Genomic DNA, 22,260 nt, shown 5'->3' on the forward strand with positions numbered 1-22,260 from the left:
AAGCCCTGCCCAGCCTGGCCTTGAGCACTTCCAGGGATGGGGCAAAAGCAGCCCCCAGGTGCATCCCCTGATCTTCTGCCCTGAGCCAAGAAACAGAGAAAAAGACAAATTTGCTGAGCTGAGGAGCAGCTGAAAAAAAAAAAAAAAAAAAAAAAAAAAGAAGCAGCCAAGCAGAGAGCTGAAAATTTTTCTGCGAAGAACAACATCTCATTGTCAAATTAACATATTAATAATTAGGCAGAATGAGAACATTAAGTCCCAATGCAGGGCCTGACGACGGCACATTTGCTCTCTGTGTTCAGCTGTGTGGAGCAGCAGTTCCAGGGGTGCCTCTGAGTGTGACAGCCTGTGCCTTACAAGATGTAATTTTAGCGCTTCAGAGCTCCCTTCGTTATGCATCTCTTAAAAAACAAGCATGTTGGCTTCTCTCTGAAGGAGAGAAAACAGCTTCTTCTTCAGGGTTTTCCGTGTGTTTGATTTCTTTGGGGTGTTTATTTTTGCTCCGGGCTATTTGAGAAAACCCATTAAATACAAGCATAAATTGCTAAGTTTTGTTTGCTGGGAAGGTAGGAACACTCAGGGTCTGTCTGAGCTATTGAGTTTGTGCCTCTGGAGAAAATCACTTTGCTGCCGTGATGCCCCAGGATGGGAAAAAAAATCTGCAACTGGAGAAGTTACAAGGAATAAATGAAGTGGCAATAGGTGCCATAAATAAAACTACAGCACATTAACACTCCTCTCAAAAGCAAACTTGGTTTTCAGTGCTGAGATTTTGATGAGAGCAGGTCCAGAGAAGATGGTGGGAAGAAGCTCTCCTTGATGTGAGAGGGGATTGGATTCCCCACAGCTGGAAGCACAGAGGGAGGCATGAGTTAAGAGTAAATAATTTCCAAGGATGTAACATTTTGGGCCATTGTGTAATGGCAGGAGAGCAGCCCTGGTTACACAGCCCCTGGCAGATGTTGAGAACACCAGCCCAGGTTGCCATCAAAGGTTGCTTTTGCCTTAAAAGGGGAAGTACATGGAAAGCAAACAGAAAGCCAGGAAAAAACAGAATATGCATTGATAATTAATGGATAATTATGATAAATCATTGCTTCCCACCTGCTCATGGCAGCGGGACACCAATGTTTCAGTTCCAAATGACACGAGGATCAGGTTGATGCTTCTCACTGGTGCAGCAACGATCTGTCCTGTCAGACCATCCATGTTAAAAAAATATTAAAAGAACACGGAAATTGTCTGTCTGGGCTGCAGGAAAGTGAATTTGCAGAGGCAGAGCTCCTGTGCAAGGTGTTAAGAGAAGAGACACATTTGACTTGCACTGTATTAGCTTTCTGTGGGGACTCTGTAGCTTAATTTACAGGTGGTGGTGAACTGCCAGAGGCACCTCCAGCTCACTTGCTCTTTCTCATAGGAAGCCATGGAGAGGGTTTTTTGTTTCTTTTTTCTTTTCTGAGAGCTGTGGGTCAGATAAATTCTAATCCTTTGCTTGAGATGTTAATAAAAATAAACCCAAGTCAAATCAAGACTGGCTGGGGAGAAGATGCAGGACAAAAAGCAGTTGAACAACAAGAATAGCTCCAGCTCTCTTGTATGCTGTGAAAGCCTCACTCTACCCAACAATTTGCATATTTTCTTCATGCTAATTCATGCACAGTCCTCTCCCCTTCTCATTAAAGCCTCCCACTTGGTCTTGCTGTTCCTGTCTTTCCAGGAGAGCTTTAGTCTCACTAAGGATGCTCAATACTTTGTATAAAACACCCATTCACAGTTTTAATTCTCCCCAAACTCACCTAGACCACAGGGAAGGGATGCCCAGGATCTGGTCTCTAAATTTAATCATTGCCAACGCTTCCTTCTTGGCCATTTTTATTTTTACCAGTCTCTTGTAAACACGGTATTTAAGGAGCTGGGAGGAACATCACTTTGGGAGGTAACAACTGCAGGACACAACCCAACCAGAGCTGCTGTGTCTTGTGGAGAGCAAATGGTGTGATCACAGGGTGTCCCTGCATGGCACAGCTTGGGCTGGGAGTGGTACAGGGCTGCTGATCTGGTTCCCTTCCCCACCAGCTCCCAGAAGAAACAGGAATGTGCTGGTTACTGGTGGTGCAGCCCCGGGGTTGAAGCACAATTGGAGGGAGCTGTGTTTCCAAACAGCTGCTTTGCTCTTTTCTCCAAAGGTTCTTTTCTCTGCCCTACTTCCTACTCTCACAAAACACGTAGGAATGTGCTTTTTTTTTTTTTTTTTTTTAGGGATAGCCAGAGCTCCACTAGTTGAATCATAGAATTGTTTAGGTTGAGACAGACCTTTAAGGTTACCGAGTCCAAGTGAAGTGAGCCAAGGGAATCCAAGATAAAAGACAGGGAGTCTCAAGAGACACACAGCCATCACGAGGGCCTGGGCCTCTTCCTCCAGAGCAGGGCTAAAAAATAAACCAAAGAATAATTCCATTTTACAGGCAGAAAGCAAGTCCCACAGCAACTCCTGTGTTACCTGTGGCAGCAGCCAGGAAGCACATGCACGTGTCCTCACGCCTGGGTCAGCTCGGGTAACTGGGCAGGGAAAACTTTTCAGGCTTCACCTGCTTCCTTAACACACAGAATTGCATAAATCCCAGCCCAGTTAAACCTCTGCCTGTCAGAAAAAAATACCACATGCAGAGCAAAGCAGACCAGCAGCCCCACAGCCCTGCAGACACCCCTTCCCTGCCCAGGCTGGCTCAGCTGCTTTACAGGCTGTTGGAAACACCATCGGGATCAGCTGCCCTTGGATAACTCCCCTTCCCCGAGCTGTACCAGTGGTGGATGTTGCTCTGCTCCCTCCAGGGCTGCCCTGGCTGCTGGGCTTGGTCCTCTTGCTCTCTTTGCTGCATCCTGAGGTTTGGGCTCCTGGTCCTGCCCCTGTGCAGCATCCCCAAGTGCTGTGGGAGTTTGGGATGAGCAGCCCCATCCCCACTCCATCCTCACAGGAAAACTGAGCTGCTTTGGGTGCTCACACTCTGTCTCAATTATCTGCTGCTCTTTTTGTGGATCTTCTAAAAATTCCCCTCCGTATCTCACCTGGTGGAGTCAAAGCTTTGTAGCTCCAGCACTAAATCACAGACTTTGTTATGTGAAAAGAGGTGAAAAAGCTGCCATGGCTTCTGTGTCTGGCACTGCCAGAAACAGTCAGATCCTTCCTCAGATCTCTGTTTTCTCCTAATAGCAGATCAAAGCTTCTCTCAGCAGCGAGGCTCTGAGGCATTTGCTGCAACCAGCAGTTATTGAGTGCAAATCACAACTGGCAAGTCAGCATGGATGGGTTAGTGTCACCTTGAAGCAAGATCAAGATGTAAGTTAAATGTTTCTAGCCAGGTTAAAGTAATTAAAGTTACTTTCTCCTAATTTATTCCTTCAGCTGTGGTACCCCTGCATTTCTGGGGTCCCTTTGGATGAAGATTTAGCCTTAACACTCCGAGATTTTGGAAAATTACTCCTATAAGTTAATTATATACTTAGACTAAAAGACTTTAAAGGCCAGGCTGGACGGGGCTTGAAGCAACCTGGTCTAGTGGAAGGTGTCCTTGCAGGGGGTTGGAACGAGGTGATTTTTAAGGACCCTTCCAACCCAAACCATTCTGTGATTCTGTGACTTTGGCTCGTTATCTGAACATCTGCCTCCATCTGAGATCTGCCTCTCAGGTCATCAAAGATCTGCTGCAGCCAAAGAAGGCAGGGGAGAGGCTGAGGGGACACACAGCTCGGCTTGGTCACTGCAAGGGTTGGCTCGTGCCCATGCCCCTGTTCTTGCACCTTACGCACCTGCAACATTGCAAACACCACATTTGGAAGGTACAAACATCTCCTTGAACCTGCAGAGCAGCAGCACCAACCAGATGTTCTCTGCAAGGAGCCCCTGAGAACCAGAGTGACGCGGATCCGGCGGCCGGTGCTGGTGTCGGCAGGCAGGGACCTGCAATTCCTGCAGTGCTTCCCAGAGGATCCGTCACCTTCCTGCACATCCCTGGAGTGAAACCCACGGAGGTAAGGAGGAGAGGGTAAGCAAAGTGTCCCTCATGTTTGCTTCCCCCAGCACCTCCACACAACAGCGCCCCGAGGATGGGTTTGGGGGTTGAGGAGCTCACCAAGAAGCTGGAAAAATGTTTGTTCCTGGATTCGTCTCAGGGTGAGAAGATCAGCAAGAGCAAAGGCCATGGTGCCGAGCAAGGTGTCCTCTGGTGACATTTCTGCTGGTGTGGAGGTGGAGAGCAGGTGGCCACCCAATCTTCTCATCCAGATCCCAGGCACCAAAATCCCCAGGCTGGCTTTTTGCACTGTTGGGTCAACTGGAGATTCTCACTAAGGAATAAAAAAATAAAATTCCAAGCCTGGAAATTCTCTTCCTTCTGGGTTTGGTTTATATTTTACAGTATATATTACCTTTAAGCACTTGCACAGCTCCTCTGATGAACTCTTCGGGCTCCTCAGGGTCATGGAGAATCCTGCTGCAATCAACTTCAAGAAGACATTCACATCACGTTGGTTTAGGTGGAAACAGTAAACTTGATTTATTGAAAAAAAATCTATTACATTTATTCCTTTATTACACAGGTTTAAAATATTTAAAAATAGCTCTTATGGGCATTACACTTAAATTTTATGACATGTTTATTGGACTTTGAAGAAATGTACAATATGTCATTTGACACTATATTTTAAAAAGGGCCTTATGTACTAAAAAAATTTTTTTTCCATAGGTTTTATTTTTCTTATCAACATTTGTTCAAGTCATATATATTAAGGGAGGAGGGAAATAAAATTACACAAAAAGAAGGTCTGCAAATACAAGTAGTAATTTTATTGCAATATACCGTAGAGCTAAGTGGTCTGGGGAAAATCGGAACAGTTTGGAGCTCAGTACAATTACAACACTGTGGACTTCAACAGAGGAATTTTTTTTTTTTTTTTTTTTACTTAAAGCAAAGAAATAAAAGGAAAAAAAAAAATAAAAGAAAAAAGCTCCCTTGATGAAAATTTATAACAGAATCACATGACCTAGATGGACGCACACGTGTGGACATACATCAATATATGGCTTTGCTGTTGCAGAGAGGAATGTGCAACCTTTCCTGACCTTCCCGCTGTTCCTGAACAAGGCTGTTGCCAAGGTGACTGAGAAGCTGAATTCCTTATATATTATTATATATTCCTTTTCACTGCTTTGCTGCCGGAGTCTGCAGTTTTTAGGGTAGCACCTTTTTATTCTTTTATTCTCCTAAATTGAAAAAAAAACAAAACCAAACAAACCCCATGAGAGAACACTCCAGAAGAAGGGAGATGGATGGACACGGCTCTCCCAGGCCAAAAAGCACCACGCGGCATCGCCGCTCCCTCCAGCACGGCTTGGCCTCCCTTCCTCGGATGCTGCTGCTCTCTGCTTGGGAAGGAGGGGGGAAAAAACATCATATATAGGCTTTTCTTCACAGTAAATGTGATGTCTTTTCCTTTATGGTGAAAGATCCCCCTTGGTTCAAGCGTTGTTGTAACACTCCAGGCCAAATAATAATAATAATAATAATAATAATAAAAAAAAACACCCCCGCCCTGCAGCATCTATTTTTCCAGCTGAGAGATCTAAACGAGGAAAACGGCCACGGAGGAAAAAAAACAAATGGAAAAAGAAGATGGTGTCAGCACGTTGTGAGCCGTGGAAAAAAAAAAAAAGCCACTGTGGGAACAGCAAGAGAATTGCAGAGTCCCGGCAGCACCCACACGGCTCCGGCACCGCGTCAGGACACCCGACATCTACATAAATTAGCACCACAAACGTTCAGCACTGAGTACAATCTGCTCTGGTTACCACCGGGAAAAACGTGTGGATAGTCTTGGGGGGAAAAAAAAAGAAAAAAAAAAGGAAAAAAAAAGGAAAAAAAAGGATGTAAGAAATAACGGAAAGCACATTTAGTACCTTTTCTGCACGGACCATAAAAGCTGCTGTGATACAAAGGAGAGGAGAGGGTCTTCTACTTAACAAATATAAAGGTGACATGCACTTATATGTCTGTCTGAAAGTGGATGAAAAGCAGAGCTGGTGGGAGATTGGCCAGTGGCAGGGTATCACCAGTGTTGTATTAAAGTTATCAAACAGATAGCACCACAGAGACATGTAAAAATAAAAAGCACCTTTTTTTTTTCTTCCTTTTTTTTTTTTTACACTTGATATTCAGAGAGGATGAATGGACTTCCCCTGCCACTGGGGATGGATTTGGTTTTAATTATTATTATTATAAAAGAATGTTGAAGGGAAAAAAGAAGAATTAATTTAAAACAGGTATGTTAAGCAAGCACATAAAAAGGCAGAGACTCGAAGCAGATCCTGCTTTTCGATCAGGGTTTTGTAGAAAATTTGTTAAAAAGTGGCTTTAATTTCCTAATTTTGAAGTGAATCCTTCCAAAAGGCAACTGTGGCTCGGGGGGCTGGTTTGCACCTCATCCTGCCAAGACTCATCCTGGGTGTAACTCCAAGGCCCTCCTGGCTCAGGGCTGGGAAGAGGCAGAGGCAGTGGGGACAGGAGTTTTTATTCCCAGGTGGATGCTTGTCTGGGCTGCTGGTGGGAAGGGTGGTGGGTTTAATACACACAAGGTCACGTGCATGTTTGGAAGCCAGAAACATTCAAACATTTAAAATAATATACAATACAAATATTTACTTACAAACATATAAAAATATAAGCACCTTTAATACATGGGAGAGAGATGCCCAGTGTGACCTTTAGCTAAATTTTGCGAAAACGTAGAATTAGGCAACTCAGTGGAGATAACTAAAATTTCTGGGATTGGCCACGACACCTCCTTGCTAGAGCTGAGCCAAATCTCGTGGAATAACAACAAAACGCCTTTGATGAGCTTTGGATTGGAGCCAGGACTTCAACATCAAGCTGAACACAGGAGTTTCAAGTTTTTCCCCAATTTTTTTTTCCTTAGAAACGAGCAGACAAACAACAATCTACAGGCAAGCGCTCGCTGCTGCTCACAAGAAGAAGAAGAAGAAGAAGAAGAAGGAGTCTCTGATGGCGGCGGGGTCTGCTCGGTGGCCCTGGAGCAGCAGGGACAGGTCTCCAGGCCACGTGTGCGGCGGCCGGTCATGGAATTCTGCGTCCGTGGTGACTGTGGGTCAGAGGTGTCCCGGAGGAAAACTCAGGGGGGAAGAACGAGGGATGAAACGAAAACAACAAAAAAAAAATAACCCATCGCTGTCCAGTCTCGCAATGTGCATGTGACAAGGAATTCTTCTTTTCTTTTTTTTTTTTTTCTATTCAATTTTTTTTTTTTTAATTAAATGGCGCAATGAGGTTACGAGGTTGCTCATTTGGAGACTAGTTTTCAGGTGGCTCTTAGCCCATGAAGCAAGCTGGTCCCACCTCGAATCCAAATTTCTGTGACGCTTCTCCGAAGTCATTGAACATGATGTCGACTATAGGTACTTGCTCTACTTTGGGCGTGTTGATTTCCAGGATGGTTTTCTGATAGCCCTTCTTTGCCTGGTGGGGAGAAGAGGGAGAGAGAGAGGAGCTCTGGTGATGCCTTCCAAGCCAACATCAGCAAGATATCATGACTGAGCACTCACCACTCAGGCAACGCCCAGAGATACCTTACCCAGGCGTTTTCTGACCCAAATTAGTCACCCAGCAGTAAACACGGATTTATTTGCCCTGCAGATTTACCAGACATGGAATGGGGACGACTGAGCAAAGCCGTGGGAGATGTTCACCCTGAGCCCAGACTTTGCTGCCATGCAGATCACGACACACTAACTCTGCTGTCAGCACATCTCCCAGCTGGAACAGGAGCCTGGTAAAATTGTTGTGGCTGTGCAATAGTTGTTTTACCTCCCCAAGGACACGCATGGGTTGTTGAGCAAATGGGAGCGATTTAATTTGAATATATTAGTTTGACTATTACCCGAGCGCTACCGAAAAGATCACATTTAAAGTTTGATGGAATTCACAAGGTGATGTTGTCTTTTTATTGTGCCTGGTAGCCATACAGTTATTTCCAAAATATAAATAATTATTAGAGGAGCAGAAGTGCACCCGAGGGCATACAAGGCTGCACAAACAAGTGAATTTATGGAGCAGCTTTTGGCTCTACCTTTCCCTCTGATTTGTGTGTCTCGGCAGAGTTGGCTGTATCACAGCTACTGAGAAAGGGCTGTAAGATCAGGAAAAACACATTCAAATAATGGTCTGAACATAAGCCCTGGAGATCCACTGACTGCAGCACAGCCAGAGCGTGGGTCCTACCAGGACCTCTGCGGCAACGCCGTGTCGGGCAGATCAACCTCATTTTCCACACAGCAGGGCTCAATCACAGAGTCATTTAGGTTGGAAAAGACCTTTAAGATCACCAAGTCCAACCATTAACCCAGCATGGCCAAGTCTGTAACCTGAATGAGTTCTAGTACTCGCTCCCACAAATGGATTAAATGCATCTCTAAATTTCTGGTGGGGTTCTCACAGCCTTTTAGTTGGTCTAAGATTTGGATTAAAATCATCTTTAATGTAGAAGAACTGTTGTAAACAATAAACTCCCTTAAATCTTAAATATCCTGCCTGTGGTTTGGGCAGCACAGTCTACCAGGGAGTTTACAGGAGTCCAGGTGATGCAGAGCAACCTGTGCCAGGGCCTCACCACCATCACAGGGAAAAATTCCTTCCTAATAGCCAATCTAAATCTATCCTTCTTCACCTTAAAGCCATTCCCTCTTGGCCTAGTATTCCTCATTAGGGAGAGGAATGATGGCACATTTAAACTCAAAGGGTTTTCAGCAGGCACATCCACCCTAACAAGTGAAATGTGTGATCCTACAACATCCCTGAGACTTCAGAAGGGAAAGGAAGGCACTTTTTACCAAGGACATGTTGTGTCAGCAGGAGATATGAGGTACTTGAGGATAAACTTCTGAGTTTATCCTTGCCCTTTCCCTCTCCACGAACATGTTAAAAGAAGTGATTCTAATCTGATTTTCCTCATTGCTCCTACAGCAAAAATCGTGTTTGTGCCAGAACAGAACCATTTTAATCTCAAATTATGTGGGGAGCTTTTTCTGTCAAACATCTCAATCTTTCTGTCCCGTGGGCTTCAAGCACTGCAGTTCCAGAGGGTGGGAATTATGCATGTTTTTGCACCAGCAAGCTGGGTCTCGAAATAAAGGCAGGCAGCACCTGCTTTGCCAAATTTTTATCTCCTGATGGCAGATTTTTAAGAGTTTAAACCCAAATCAGGCATCCAATGAAAGAGGCAGAAGCAAAGAGGGGACGCTGGGCCCCTCTGGAAACTGTGGCTGCTCCTTGTGGCTGAAGGGAAGGTGAGGAGCAGGATGGGCTGGAAGGGGAGGGGAGAGCTTCATTCTGGGCAAAAAAATCTCATGGGGGGAAAAAGCTAAAGAGAAAGATGTTAGAAGTCACATTTGAAACATGAGCAGGGGTGTGAACCTGTCTCCTGCATCCCTTAGATCATCTCATCTGTACAGAGTCAGGCTTTGCTTTGGTTTGTCCTCTCCCAGGGGCACTGGTGGCTCCTGTGAAGGGCTGGGGGACACACAGAGCAAAGCCCAGCTCTGGGCTGGGCTCCCCTGGCTGGAGCTGGATGCACCCCCATGACCAGCACAGCCCCTGGGGCTGCACACAGAAAAACATCATCCAACCCAATGCCAAACCCTTAATACTTTCCCCTCCAAGATTTCCTGAGGGTAGTTAAAAAGATCATTATTAAAACCTGCAAAACTCATCCACGACTGGGTGTCATCACTCACCTCACCCCCTGTGAGGAAACAGGGGAGAGCAAAGGCAAGGGGGGATGTTTAAAAGTAGTCTAAAAGGAATTTTTAGGCAGGTTAATTTGATTATCAGATCAATTTGATTCCTAAAGGTGCTGCAGCTTCTCCTGACCTGGAGCGGAATCACATATTCCCAGTTTATGGAAGAGCAAGCTCCATGTCTCCCGTGCCAGGGCCCACCCTCAGGACAACTACACCAACGGGCACAGGAAACTTGGAGGGGATTTGCTCCGAGGCAGATGGTGCTGGACAACCCGGGGAGGGGGACAGAGAGCCCCAGGGTGTCCCCTTCCAGCCCTGCCCACGTACCGCGCAGCCGTCCAGGGCGGCTCGGATGTAGGGGTTGTTGTCGTAGGACATCTCCTCGTCGTTGGAGCCCAGGAACCTGATGGCCTTGTCGTAGCTGTTGGTGGTGGCATCGTGCCAGGCCACGGACTGGTAGCAGTTGTAGGTGATGTTCTGGTGGGCCGAGGCGCTCAGGAGCCGCAGGAAGGTCATCTGCACCACCCCGATGGGGTTCCCGTCCGAGTCCACGTAGGAGAGCTGTGAGGGGGCAGAGAATGGGAAATGCTGGGCAGTGAGGGGGGATGCAACGTGTCTGGGGGGGCTCTGAGGACCACCAGTGTCACCACCCCACCGGGGTGCAGGCACTGCTCCTGCCACAGGGCTGCTCTGGTCCTCCCGTGGCCGGGGCATGGATGACAAAGGGCATTTTATTCTCTTGCTGCACATGAGCTAAAAAAATAAGGCTAATTCAGGGCAGGAGACAAAAGGAAGGGGAATTCAACCCAAAAAGGTGCACATTTGGGGATATATGTCTCAAGTTTAAGCCAATACTGAGCATATTTCTCCAGCTTTTTGAGGAGGAGAGAAAGCAGATTCCTGTAAGGGTTTGGGGCTTTATTTTTCTGTCCTGTTTGACAAGATTTCCTGGCTGCTGTGGGTCTTTTATTCTACATACTCTGTGGTATTTCCCATTCATTTTTCCTGGGCACCAAACACTGGGGTTTCAAGCAATCTTTGCACTTGATCTGCAGCAATCCTGTTCCTGCTGATAAGGACTGGGGGCTGCCGTGGCTGGCAGGGCTGCACTCAGGTAAAGGGAAAATGGATTTGCTGCCCTTAGGGCATGTTGTGAACCCAGGGCTGCCCCTGCACACTGAGATTTGCTCCGTTCTTCCCATCAGGCTGCTTTTCTCCCAAGCAGGAGAACGGTGCCTGTAATATATTTCTGCAAAATGGAATTTGCTGAAACCCAATTCCAGCTCTTAAGGGATTCAGGACTTTCTGGGAGTTTTGTGCCCCGCCGAAGAAGCAAACACAAAATGAGTTTGCACATATGAGCTGGCTGTGCTTGAGGTGGCATCTCCAGCCATGACCAAGCCACTGCCCTCGAGGGACAGTTGGGTTCCTTTAGAAACAACCAGGAGAAAAACACAGGCACAAAACCAGCGGAGTTTCCTTCGAGGTACCACGAGACATCGAGTTGTGGTGCAAGCTGCAAACAGTAGAAGAGATTCACAACCAGGTAATAAAACAATGAACGAAAAGGTAATAAAATAAAAATAAATGAATGTACCAACCGGTTGTCAGGATACTGTTGCACTGTCCTCCTGAGAGTTAAATATGACTGACCAGCAGAGAGCCAGGCATGCCAGGAGAGCTACCAGAAAACCACCAGGACGTGGAAGGAAGGGGACACAAAATGCCAAGCACTTGGCACACACCCAGTGCCATGTGGCACTACTGACCTGCAGGACCCACTGCTCTTATTTGGTCTTATTTCAGTTCAGAGCTTGGTTTGGAGCCTGGCTGCTCGCTAAGGGGTCTCTGATGCTGTTCAGCCTCTGCAGATTGTGTGAAGCCCTGTCCCAGCTTTGCAACTGGAGCCACTGGGAACTGGCTGTGGGCATAAGGTTTGCTCATGGGAACAGCTTTGCAAAAATCAGTCATTTCCTCTTTTTCCTGTGCTGCTATTTCCCTGTGGCAGATGCCATATGGCTGTGAAGGATAATGGGATGGGATGGGATGGGATGGGATGGGTGGTAGGCCTTGTTAGAGCTACTGGGAATTGTGTGTAACACACACAGAATGAAAGCAGAAGAAAACATCTGCAACCCTCTCATCCCTCTAAATTCAGCTTGGCTGCATCATGAGAAAAGGTAAAAAATTGGCTCCAGGTACTCTGTGTCATTGATTAATGGTGTTGTGGAAGCATCAAAACAAGCTGATTTCTTCGTATTGCACAGTTACTACATCCTTCTTACTTTGGGTGTTCCCAGCTGCACACCCTGTGCAATTCCAGGATTCACCTGGAGCCCCCTGTCAGCAGTGCTAAGCATCCAGGTGAAAATCTTCCCCTCCAATTTGAGGTTCCCCATGGGCTCAGGCACCAAAAAATCTGCTCAGCCTACGTGGAAAGACACCAGGGACCTTCTCTATGGAGTAACAGGAGCAGAGTTGCACCCAGAGGAGAACTCAAACTTATTCATTCCCTCCATCTACACACAGATTTTAGCTGATCTGGGATCCACCAGGCAAATATCTCCTCAATTTACCAATCTCATGGCTCCAAGTAGAGACTGGGGTGAAATGAGAGGACCTTTCAAAATAAAGAGATAAATAAAACTTTGCTTTCATAGCTTGCATTTTTAACAGTTTTGTGAATTGCTTAGGTAGGTCTTCTACGTGCTGGTGGCTTTTTTTTTTTTCCAAATAGAAAAAGCAGGAAAGGTAAAAAAAGCAAGAAAATGACAATACAAAGAGATGGAACAAAGAGCTCCAAGTAGCACCAGAAATTCTTATCTAAAAAAAATAAGCCCTAAGGTCTAGCTTGACAATTGAGCCTCTAATGTAGCTGATAGACTGGGAAAAAAAGAAGCAGGGAATATGGAGAAGTGAAGGCACTTGTGTAATATTAACTGATTAAGTGCTCTGTAATTAAGCTATGAGTAGTTGCCCTCCAAGGAGCCACAAGGCTGAAGCCTTGGCTTTGAAGCCTTACTTGATAATGCAGAAAAGCTACAGAAGCCACGTCCTTCTTGTGGGCAGAATCAGAGCAAAATGTGTTTAGCAGCGATGAAATGCGGCACAGGGAAACAACGTGGTGATTTTCTGGGTTGTTTGCCTTTTAAGGTGGAAGTTTGGGGGGCACTGCAAGAACCCCCTTTCCTGGGGAGAGGACAACAGCATGGAGCAGCTCAGTGTGACACAGTAAAGCATCTGCCTTTGGGGACAGGTTGGTTTTATCTGCTGGATAAATTATCTTCTTCCCTAATTCTCCTCATTTGACTGAGCTCATTATCTGCATCTTGCTAATCCTACACAAACTGATACACAAGGGGGAGATTTCTGTTGCTTAAGGAGACCTGGCTGACCCTAATCAGCTGCTGCTCTGACATCCCTGATCAGGACTTGGTCTCTGTGGGAGTGATCTGTCCACAAAGTGGATGTCCTGTTACAGGACAATATACAGGAGCTTTCTCTGTTTTATGTGTTGCTGTCTTTCTGACATCAAACATTGTCTGACTTTACAGCAGCTCTTCTCCCTTGAAAAAATCCTTAATTGTGACTAAGTCAAAACCCTGCCCACTAGACCTGGCAAATGCAGGTGACTTGAAATCTTCCTCTAGAATAGTGACTTCATGTCTCCCAAGTTCCGTGAGGAATGTGGGAGTCCCTGGTGTGGCTCATCTCCAGTATGGGAGACAAAATCCATCCTTTGGGGAAAACCTGCCCCAGATCAGATATGTGCAGATCCACGCCCTCAACCTGGATACCAGTGAGCACAGGCTGTGACAGCTCTGGGCTGGAGCATCACTTTAGGGGTCTCTCAGCTCTTGGGATAAGGCCTCATCTCTGTGGGACATGGGGACACCCAGTTTGCCCTTGCCATAATGGGAACTGATGAGGAGCCAGCAACAGCCCTCCTTGTGGGATGCAGACATCCTGCAGTGCCCTGTGAGGACAAACCTACAACAGCTCCATCTCTTCAGGGTCCCCCAGCACATCACCGTGTCCCCTTCCAACCCAGGGCAAAGCTCATCACCTGTTCCCGGGTTCCCAGTCAAGCAGACTGGAAAAAAAAGTGCCTCCACGGGGTTTTGTTTCTTTCTCAGTATTCCACCTTAAATGTTTTGCCACGGCTGGTGGTGGTGATTAGTCCAGCATGCAGAGTGCAGCAGGTCTGGCCATACCAAAGCAGATGAGGAGCTCTGATTCAGGCTCGAGGGCCAAGGTGAGCCACTTACCAAAGACCCCCGCTTGTATTGACTATACCATGTGGAAGGCTGTTCTTTGGGCCAACGAGCCATTTTACTCTGTAAAATATGACAGGGGTTAAGGAAAACAGAAAGCACCAAGATGCATCTTACCAGTTTACCGCGCTTGAATTCACTGAACCAGGAGCCCGGGGTTTCCTTTGGCCAAGAAGTAATTCTAGCCTAGTTTGGGGACGGCAAGGAGGGAAGAGAGAAAGAAAAAAAAAAAAAGAAATTAAAACAGTTACATTCAGTTCCACAAGCAGCATGTCTTACTGGAAGTGTCCAACTTCCTTCTGAATAATTTCTTAATCTTTTACACCAATAATGAGTGGTGGGTAGAGCACTAAAGTGCCCCTAGAACAGAGGGGGGTGGTGTGGTCCTCCCCCAGGTACCCAGTGGTGCCCTGGTACCACCTTCCTTAGCTAAGGGCTAATGATCTCTGCCTCCTAGACACTTTGGATGCAAATCTAGCAGTGCAGTCTAATGAGAGGAAAAGTAAAAGGAAAGATAGAGAGGGAAAAAGGTGCAATGATCTTCATGGGAGGGCTGCGGTGGAGAGGCAGCACTGGAAACTGAGGAGGCTTCTGCCACTCTAATGCCAAATCCAGATGCTGTGGGGCTGGGAAAGGCAAAGGATGTGATTAAGGAAGAGCCTCTACCTGTCTCCTGTGTTTGAGGTGCAGCACAGACCGTGCAGATGGTGCTGGACCGCATGTGATGGAGCTCCAACAACCTGGAGCGATGGTGACCGTGACAAAAAATCAGCCATCAGAGCACCCTTTATGGCAGCCCCACCCAAGCAGCTGAAGCACTTTTTTTGAGTCAGAGCACAAGGAAGTAACATGGCTGCCTTCTGTTCCCTCACCCTCCCACAAACCCCCTCACTTCTGCCTCAAATCTCCCCAAAAACTACAGCCAAGCTCCATGCAGGTGTCTTGGGATTGTCCTTTCCTTTCCAGCACGTGAACTGTAAAGCAAATCAGCGTGTTTCTGCTGGTTGAGGGATGAACTGAGAGGGGATATGGCTCAAACTCTGCTGTGGCTTATAATAAAACCAGAGTACTGAGACTCAGCCAGTACTCAGTGCTTCTGTGGTCAATGTTTGCATTCCTCTAGATGGAAAAAGAGCAGGCTGAAGGTTTTTCTTATGAATAAAGTATTGCAGAAGCGTAGCACAGTTTGCACTTGAGGAGTATCACACAGAGCCCCTCACAGGACGAGCATGGCAAGACTGAGATCCTGTAAGATCATGGCCAGAATCCAATTTTAGCTGTCAACATTTCGAGGAGAGACACGGCAAGTTGATGCACAGGAGAAGAAATCTATCTCCTATTTAAACAGCCCTAAGAAAAACTCCAGGAATATTTATGTTGCATGTTATTTGTCCAGCTCTGACACATATTTCTGGTGGGTGAAATGCAGCAAGTGAACGGCTCAGCTTTGTCAGAGCTGGAGCACAACTGTGACACTGGCAGAGCTCCCCCAGGCTGAATTGCAAGAGCTTCTGCTTGGCCAGTGCAAGAGCTGGTCCCCAGGCAGTGGGAAGAGGAGCTCTGGAAAGCAGAGTGCATGGATACAGGACAAAAATGATGAGTTTGGTTGAGCTAAGCGCGTCATTACACAAAATAACTTCATCAACCTTGCACATCAGCACCAGGGAGAGAGCTGACGATACCTGCAATCATTTAGGATCGTTTGCCCACAGGAAACAGCAGGAAAAAATGACAGGAGATAAACATTTATCTGCTCTGCTTGGAGACACAGTAAGGGGAGAGGAGTCAGTGGTGCTTAGACATGCAGGCAGCGGAGTGACAGCCTGGCTGGGAGGGGAGACAGGGAATGAGTTAAACAAAGCTCCCAGGGAGCCCCAATTCCTGCCCCAACACACTCATCTGCCTTTGTACAGCAGAGTTAAAAAAAAATTAACGTTTTAGCATTTATTATGCCTGGGAAATCATCAAAGGCTTGTTCCAATCTGACTTACTCAAAGAAATTCTCTTTGTCAATGTGTTCCTTATTATTTTAGAAGCAATGTTGTGTAACGAAGGAATGTTCTGGATCTTTGATCCTCACTGGTTATTGTTCAATTCTCCTGAAATTGACTGTCTATGAATATTCATAGTAGGGAACAATCTATCACCAGGACACAGGGGGAAATTAAAGGTTGTGTGGACTTACTCCTTCAGATTTCTTATCAGGGAAGATGCAAGTCTCTCCACCAGCTGTGAAATTACAGTAAACTTTGAAAGAGTCCCTGGAACATCCTTGGTTTGGATCAACCCAGTATTCACCTGGATGCATGAGCAGGGAGAGAAGGCAAGAAAGAATTAGCACTGGGAAGGAAGGACAACGGGCACTTTCCCAACCCTCTTACCAGGGATGTTTCATCTCTGTCACAGGCTACTATTTATATGTAGTTTATGAAAAACTGGTTTTAAAAAACTGGTTTATGTTCTTGTTCTAGTTAATACTGTGGCACTTTACATAAGAGATGTTTTCACTCTACATCCCCATTCTTAGAAAATTTCACTTGGAAGTGATGTACAAAGATTATCTAGCCCAACTCTACAAATTCTTTCTCTCCCAGCAAAATTCCTCATGGAGCACCAGGACAAGGGACTCCTCAAATTACTCCTCCTCCTGCCCTCTTTTCTATTCACTGCATGGAGCTGGGAAACCCCCAGTGTTCTCTCCATATCCCCTCTGTCCCGGGACACACCGTCTGGGAAGTCAGGGTGACAGAGCTGCAGGTCCTTGCAGGTCCGTGCTGGGTTGTGCTGAGTGCCCAGTGGATGCTTCATTTGCTCGATTTCCAGTTTCAGGGAGTTCAGGGAGCCGAAGATCTCCTCCATGCCATCGGCATAGTCCATGTAGTTGTCGGCGTTCCCGTCGTCCACCAGCTGGCTGGCGTCGATGTTCCGCCTGGTCCTCTTGGAAGCCTGGATGGGCAGCGGCTGGATGACCTCTCCAGGAGGACCCTGATTTGTGGGGAAAGAGGATACAACTTCTCATTGCACTGGAAGTGGAGGAGAGGCAGGAGAGGTGGCCAAAGCAGCTCCCAGCACTGAGAAACAGCATCACGAGATACACGTTAGACTTGTAAAACACCCCTGATGGTGCTGCTGAAACATTGGGCCCACCTTCCCTTTCCACCTTCCCATTAGTAATTTCTCCCTTCACATCCTGCTTTCTCCCCCAGCATCCCTAAGAGAAGCCACTCCCTTCCCAGGATTGGCAATGAATCCTTGTCCAGAAATCTTCTACTTCCCAAAGTTACAACATCCATTAAATCCAAACATGGTTTCACGCTTTGTGTCATGGATTCTACTTACAGGAGGCCCTGGGGGCCCAGGAAGACCTGATTCACCCTTTGGACCTGTTGGACCCTGGGTGGAAAAACAAGAGAAAACCACGAGTCACTCAGGGAAAAAGCAGTTGTTACTTATATCACATCCCAAACATTATTTCTTTCACGGCAAAAACTTTATTCTTCAGGCACACTACAGGAGTCTTCTTGTACCCACCTCCCAAGAAAATGTTTCTTTAGGTTATCTTTGATGTTTAGGTAAAAGAAAAGATCAAACACTGGGGACTAAAGAGACAAATTTTGCTTAGGCTCCCTACAGAAAAGGAAGGATCCTCCAATGCACAAAAACTTTACCCCTCCAAATCAATCCAACATCTTTACAAGTCAAATAAGATCTTAAAATTAATAAAACATTGAATTCTGAATGGGAAAAAGACACTAGGAAGTTGCCCAAGAGGAATTTTTAGCTGCCTGCAAAGGAGATCTGCACCACGAAGTTTCAGTGTCGTATTTCTCACCGAGTTCTTCGCTCTTCAGCTTCGCACCTCCCGCTTTCAGTCTATTTTTAATACCCTCCACTCTACAGCAGCAGGTTTTCTCCCAAGGACTATGCACTGGATTCCTCCTTATGATCTGTGCTGCGCTGCTGCTCAGTGAAGTACAGTTGTGGCACAAAAACCTTTCCCAATTACTGTTCCTGGGCTCAGACAGCCTGAAAAGGCCACGTTTGCTACAGTCATCTCTGGCTAATTGCTTTAATGCCACTGATGTGGAGGAGTCACAGCAGGTTCTACACTTAATAAGAGCTCCTCAGCCTCTTCATTTAACAGTGTCTATACTCACTGATGATCCTTTAGCACCTTTGGGACCAGGTGGACCCTGTGCAGAGAAAAATACAGAGAAGAGTCAGTACATTTCCAAGCAGAGAAGTCATCAGTCTCTCCTTTGAGAGAGAAAATAGTGCTATATAAAAGGTTTTTTTAAAATTCACTCTATTTCTATTTCCACTTTCCACAATCACTTGAGTTGGGTGCTGCTTTTATTTGCCAACACACAGAAAGCATTTGTGTCAGAGCAATCTGTGTCAGTACTCCACAACCCTGCCCTGATGGGGACTGGAGAAGCTGCTGGGGGCTCACTGCGATGTGAGGCTGATCCTGGCTCTGTGCTAAGGACACCCAGCTGCTCATCCCAGGATATCCACTGGGAAAAAACACAAATAGCAGCAAAAAGTGCAAAAAGTCACCATGTGATTGCAGATAATGCAAAAGAAAGGGGGAAGAGAAGCAGGGTGGGATGATTTCCCTGCCTTCATCCCCCCGTGCCCATCTCACATGTCACCTCCCAGCACCCCTGGAACTCATTCAGGTGTTTGTAATGGGCTCAGCTGAGCAAACCCATGGTGACCAGAACCCTCAGACAAGGTAAAGTCAGGCCAGGACTGTGCTGGGTATTTGAGGGCACTAAAGTGGCTCCTGAAGGACTGTGCAGCTCCCAAGGAATTCCAGGATAATCGGTTGTCACATACCGGTAATCCTGGTGGTCCTGGAGGTCCGATGGGCCCAGAAGGACCTGTGATACCCTGAAAAATAACAGCAGAACAACATTGATTTGACCACCCATCTTCAGAGGACTCCATCCCAATCTGGGGCTTTAACTGGTTTTTAAGCATGTGCGTGATCCAGACAGGAGCACGAACAGGGAATCCCATACCTCATTTAGGCACACACAGTTTTAAAAATCAGCCCTCTAGATGAATATTTAATGATACCATCCCTCCAAGTCCATTCAATTCTTTTCATACTACCCTTGAGAATCTGCTTCCCACTAAAATGGGTCATTTTGCAGCATATCCACATTTCACATGTAGAATAAACCACATTAATATAGAAAATATTCCTTTGAAAATTAGCAAGAGTCCCTTTGACCATCTCTGCTGGGCTGTGCCTCCTCAAGGGCAGCAAACCTGCAGCTCAAAAGCACGTCCCATGAAGGTCTAATGGAATTTTTACCTGTTCTCCTTTGGGTCCTGCTGAGCCCTGGGGGCCTGGGAGACCTCTGTCACCCTTTTCTCCCTGCTCTCCCGGTGGCCCAATAAGGCCAATTAAACCTGGATGACCCTAAGGGAAAACAGCAGATGTTAATTAGGAATTCTTACTGGAGGCAATTGAACAGCAAAGCTACACAGCAAAGACATTTCTAGATACAAACCCAAATATATCCCAGGTGCTGTTCTTACCTTCTCCCCTTTAGGACCAGAGTCTCCTTTCAGACCAGGCAAACCCGGTGGGCCCTTTGGGAGACAGGGGGAAAATAAAAGAGAGGATGAATTCATGTTACACACACCCCTTTCAAAAACTCTTGGAATTTGATACTATGGACATACCATTGGGCCTGGAGGACCATCTGGGCCAGGGGATCCTGGGAGACCTTGTTCACCCTGTAAAACAGTGCAATTCCCTGAAAACAGTCATCCATGACAGCAGTGCTCCCAGCTGGGAATATTCTGATTATTCGCCTGTGCCCGGGAATGTTTGTCCTGGCTTTTCCCAGATGGCAAAGGCAAAAGGATTTATGGTCCTTTCATGCTCAAATCTCTAACTGGAACAGGGACTTGGGAGGAAACTCCCACCCAAAAAGAGTGGCTGAGAAGACCCAAGACTCAAAGAAAACATGGTGGAAGATGTTACTCACTGTTCTATTATTTCCACTAAATATATTTTATCTGCTGTCAGATATTTAAGCACAGACAGAATGTTACTCTGGGAGAAAAGTATCTTCCAAGCAGATGGGATATGGTGAAGCACCAGGAACAACCCTGCCCAGAAGCTTTCTCAGACTGGGAATACTCACGACTGGACCAGGAATCCCTCGAAGGCCGTCGGGGCCGGGCTTCCCTGGAGCACCTTGGGGACCAATTGGGCCAGTCTTCCCAGGAGGTCCTTCCAAACCAGCTTCACCCTGGAGGGAAGAGGCAGGACAGTTTAATTTGTGCTGGGGCATCAAATGATTTTCAGTACCCTGTGGCTGCTGCCAGGATGTCACGGGGTGGAGGCAGGTCCACGCAAAGCAAGTAAAACTTTCTGTTCCTTGGTTTTCCTACTGCTCCCTCCCCTTTGTGCACTGAGGAGAGGTCTCCAAACTCCTTCACTTTTCAGCCTTGCCTGTTTTCCAGCAGGAACCACCCCTTGGCTCTGAGCTCCTCAGGGCAGGAAGCTTTCCTGGGTTCAGTCCTGGGAGATGAGCTAGCAAGAGGGAATCCTCCACCATCAGTGTTCCTGCAGCTGCCACAACAACTGGATCTATAATTTGCAATCCCTCTCTCCATTTCCCCACCACTCCTACCAAAACAACCACGGCCCAGTAGTGCCGTGTTTGCCCTGGGAAGGGACGTGGGGCTGTGCACTCCCTGTTATTTACAAGACGTTAAATGGCCAAATATAGCACTTTGTCATTTCAAAACAAGAAAAAACGTTCCCATGACCTTACCAAGCCCTAATTATCTCCACAGAGTTTGTTAAAGGCTGAAACATAAGCTCAGATTTGAGGCCAATGGCCCCAAATCCAGGCTAATTTGTTGTAACAGTAAAATCAAATCCCTGCCTTTCAAATGCCGGCGTTGCAGAGGCCGATGCTTTTGGTATGTCAAGGATGTAGGAGAAGTAAAATCCCCTTTAATTCTTACCTTGGCTCCTTTCTCTCCTTGCCTTCCTTCGGGACCAGCTGGACCAGGAGGGCCCTAAAGAAAGCACAAAATAGATGCAAAACACAATTAGATCACAGTGATCTGAAATGGTCCATTGGAATTAGCAAAATGATGCTGCAGCCCCAGGGAAGGAGGCAAAATGGAGACAAATATCTCTGGAAAGCTTTTTGAATTAGCTGCTTGCTAAATGAATCCCTAAGCTCTGCCAGCAATGCAGGAAGAGCAGAAGCACCTCATACTTGTATTTTCTTTTGGTTGTTAACACCTTAAAAAAAAAAAATCCATGGGATTCAGCTGACAGCTTCCCATCAATTTCCAATGGTTGTGGATGGTGTATAATTTCTTTTTTTAATTATCATACATTTTACACAGTATTTACACAGCATTTATGGGAGACTTCACAATAAAATGAGTTTTAAAAAGTCAGCACAGATACATTTGGAAAAACCCTCCTAAAACAACCAGCTTACCCTTTTTCCCGGGGGTCCAGAGGGGCCTGGCTCTCCAGTGGGACCAGGGGAACCCTAAATGGAGAGGGGAGGAGAAGAAGCCATAAATGCACCACGAGACGTGTGAAAGAGCAGCAAATGTGTAAAACTTGAGTCAGGATCTCGAGTTTGTGCTGAGCTGAGGCGTGGGCAGCCAGTACAACTCCCAACACCTCCTCGGGGTGCAGGTGGTATCTCGTTTTATCCCTTCCCACCATGAAGTACCATACGGCACGGAAAAGCTGAAAGCAAAGGCTTGGGAGTTGTTTTCCCATGAGGTAATTTATGCTTTCGGGATGTCTTGCTAAGCTGGATGGGTGGGTGGGTGGATGGATGGATGGGTGGATGGATGGATGGATGACAGCAGCCAGGTTGCCACAAATAGGATGGACGGGCATCAGGGGACCAGTGCTGGTGGGAATTTGGTGCTCAGTGTCCTTGGACCTGCACACAGGGAGTGGGGGGAACAGATCTCATCTGTCCAGTTACTCACAGTCTGTCCAGGTTCACCATCATCACCTTTGTCACCAGGGGGACCATCTTGACCCTGAATAGGAAGACAAAAAGAAACAAGGAGGTGTATTTAGGGTGTGAATGGACTTGAGCAGAGTGTTGGCAGCAGCAGGTTCAGCTGGTCTTCATGTCACCAGGCACCACCCCTTCCCACCTCCCA

The 22,260-nt window shown here is 46.6% G+C and overlaps 1 protein-coding gene across 1 annotated transcript in view; it reads right to left on the minus strand.

The window, feature by feature from the left end:
• Nucleotides 1-4,528: 4,528 nt before the first annotated feature.
• Nucleotides 4,529-22,260, minus strand: part of COL5A1 (collagen type V alpha 1 chain) — a 146,606-nt gene continuing 128,874 nt past the window's right edge. Inside the window, exons 52-66 of the mRNA XM_051807628.1 lie at nucleotides 22,081-22,134; nucleotides 21,570-21,623; nucleotides 21,079-21,132; nucleotides 20,247-20,354; nucleotides 19,780-19,833; nucleotides 19,633-19,686; nucleotides 19,406-19,513; nucleotides 18,922-18,975; nucleotides 18,237-18,272; nucleotides 17,419-17,472; nucleotides 16,806-17,064; nucleotides 16,265-16,377; nucleotides 14,197-14,265; nucleotides 10,133-10,366; nucleotides 4,529-7,526 (exon numbers count right to left, since the gene is read on the minus strand). Of these exons, the coding sequence (XP_051663588.1) occupies nucleotides 7,380-7,526; nucleotides 10,133-10,366; nucleotides 14,197-14,265; nucleotides 16,265-16,377; nucleotides 16,806-17,064; nucleotides 17,419-17,472; nucleotides 18,237-18,272; nucleotides 18,922-18,975; nucleotides 19,406-19,513; nucleotides 19,633-19,686; nucleotides 19,780-19,833; nucleotides 20,247-20,354; nucleotides 21,079-21,132; nucleotides 21,570-21,623; nucleotides 22,081-22,134 (1,452 nt within the window). The 3' untranslated portion in view covers nucleotides 4,529-7,379. The remainder of the gene's footprint in view (nucleotides 7,527-10,132; nucleotides 10,367-14,196; nucleotides 14,266-16,264; nucleotides 16,378-16,805; nucleotides 17,065-17,418; nucleotides 17,473-18,236; nucleotides 18,273-18,921; nucleotides 18,976-19,405; nucleotides 19,514-19,632; nucleotides 19,687-19,779; nucleotides 19,834-20,246; nucleotides 20,355-21,078; nucleotides 21,133-21,569; nucleotides 21,624-22,080; nucleotides 22,135-22,260) is intronic.

Source organism: Manacus candei, unplaced genomic scaffold (assembly GCF_025592945.1).
Source record: "Manacus candei isolate 608988 ecotype Guabito, Panama unplaced genomic scaffold, ASM2559294v1 h1tg000071l, whole genome shotgun sequence".
In the NCBI taxonomy this organism is placed as follows: Eukaryota; Metazoa; Chordata; class Aves; order Passeriformes; family Pipridae; genus Manacus; species Manacus candei.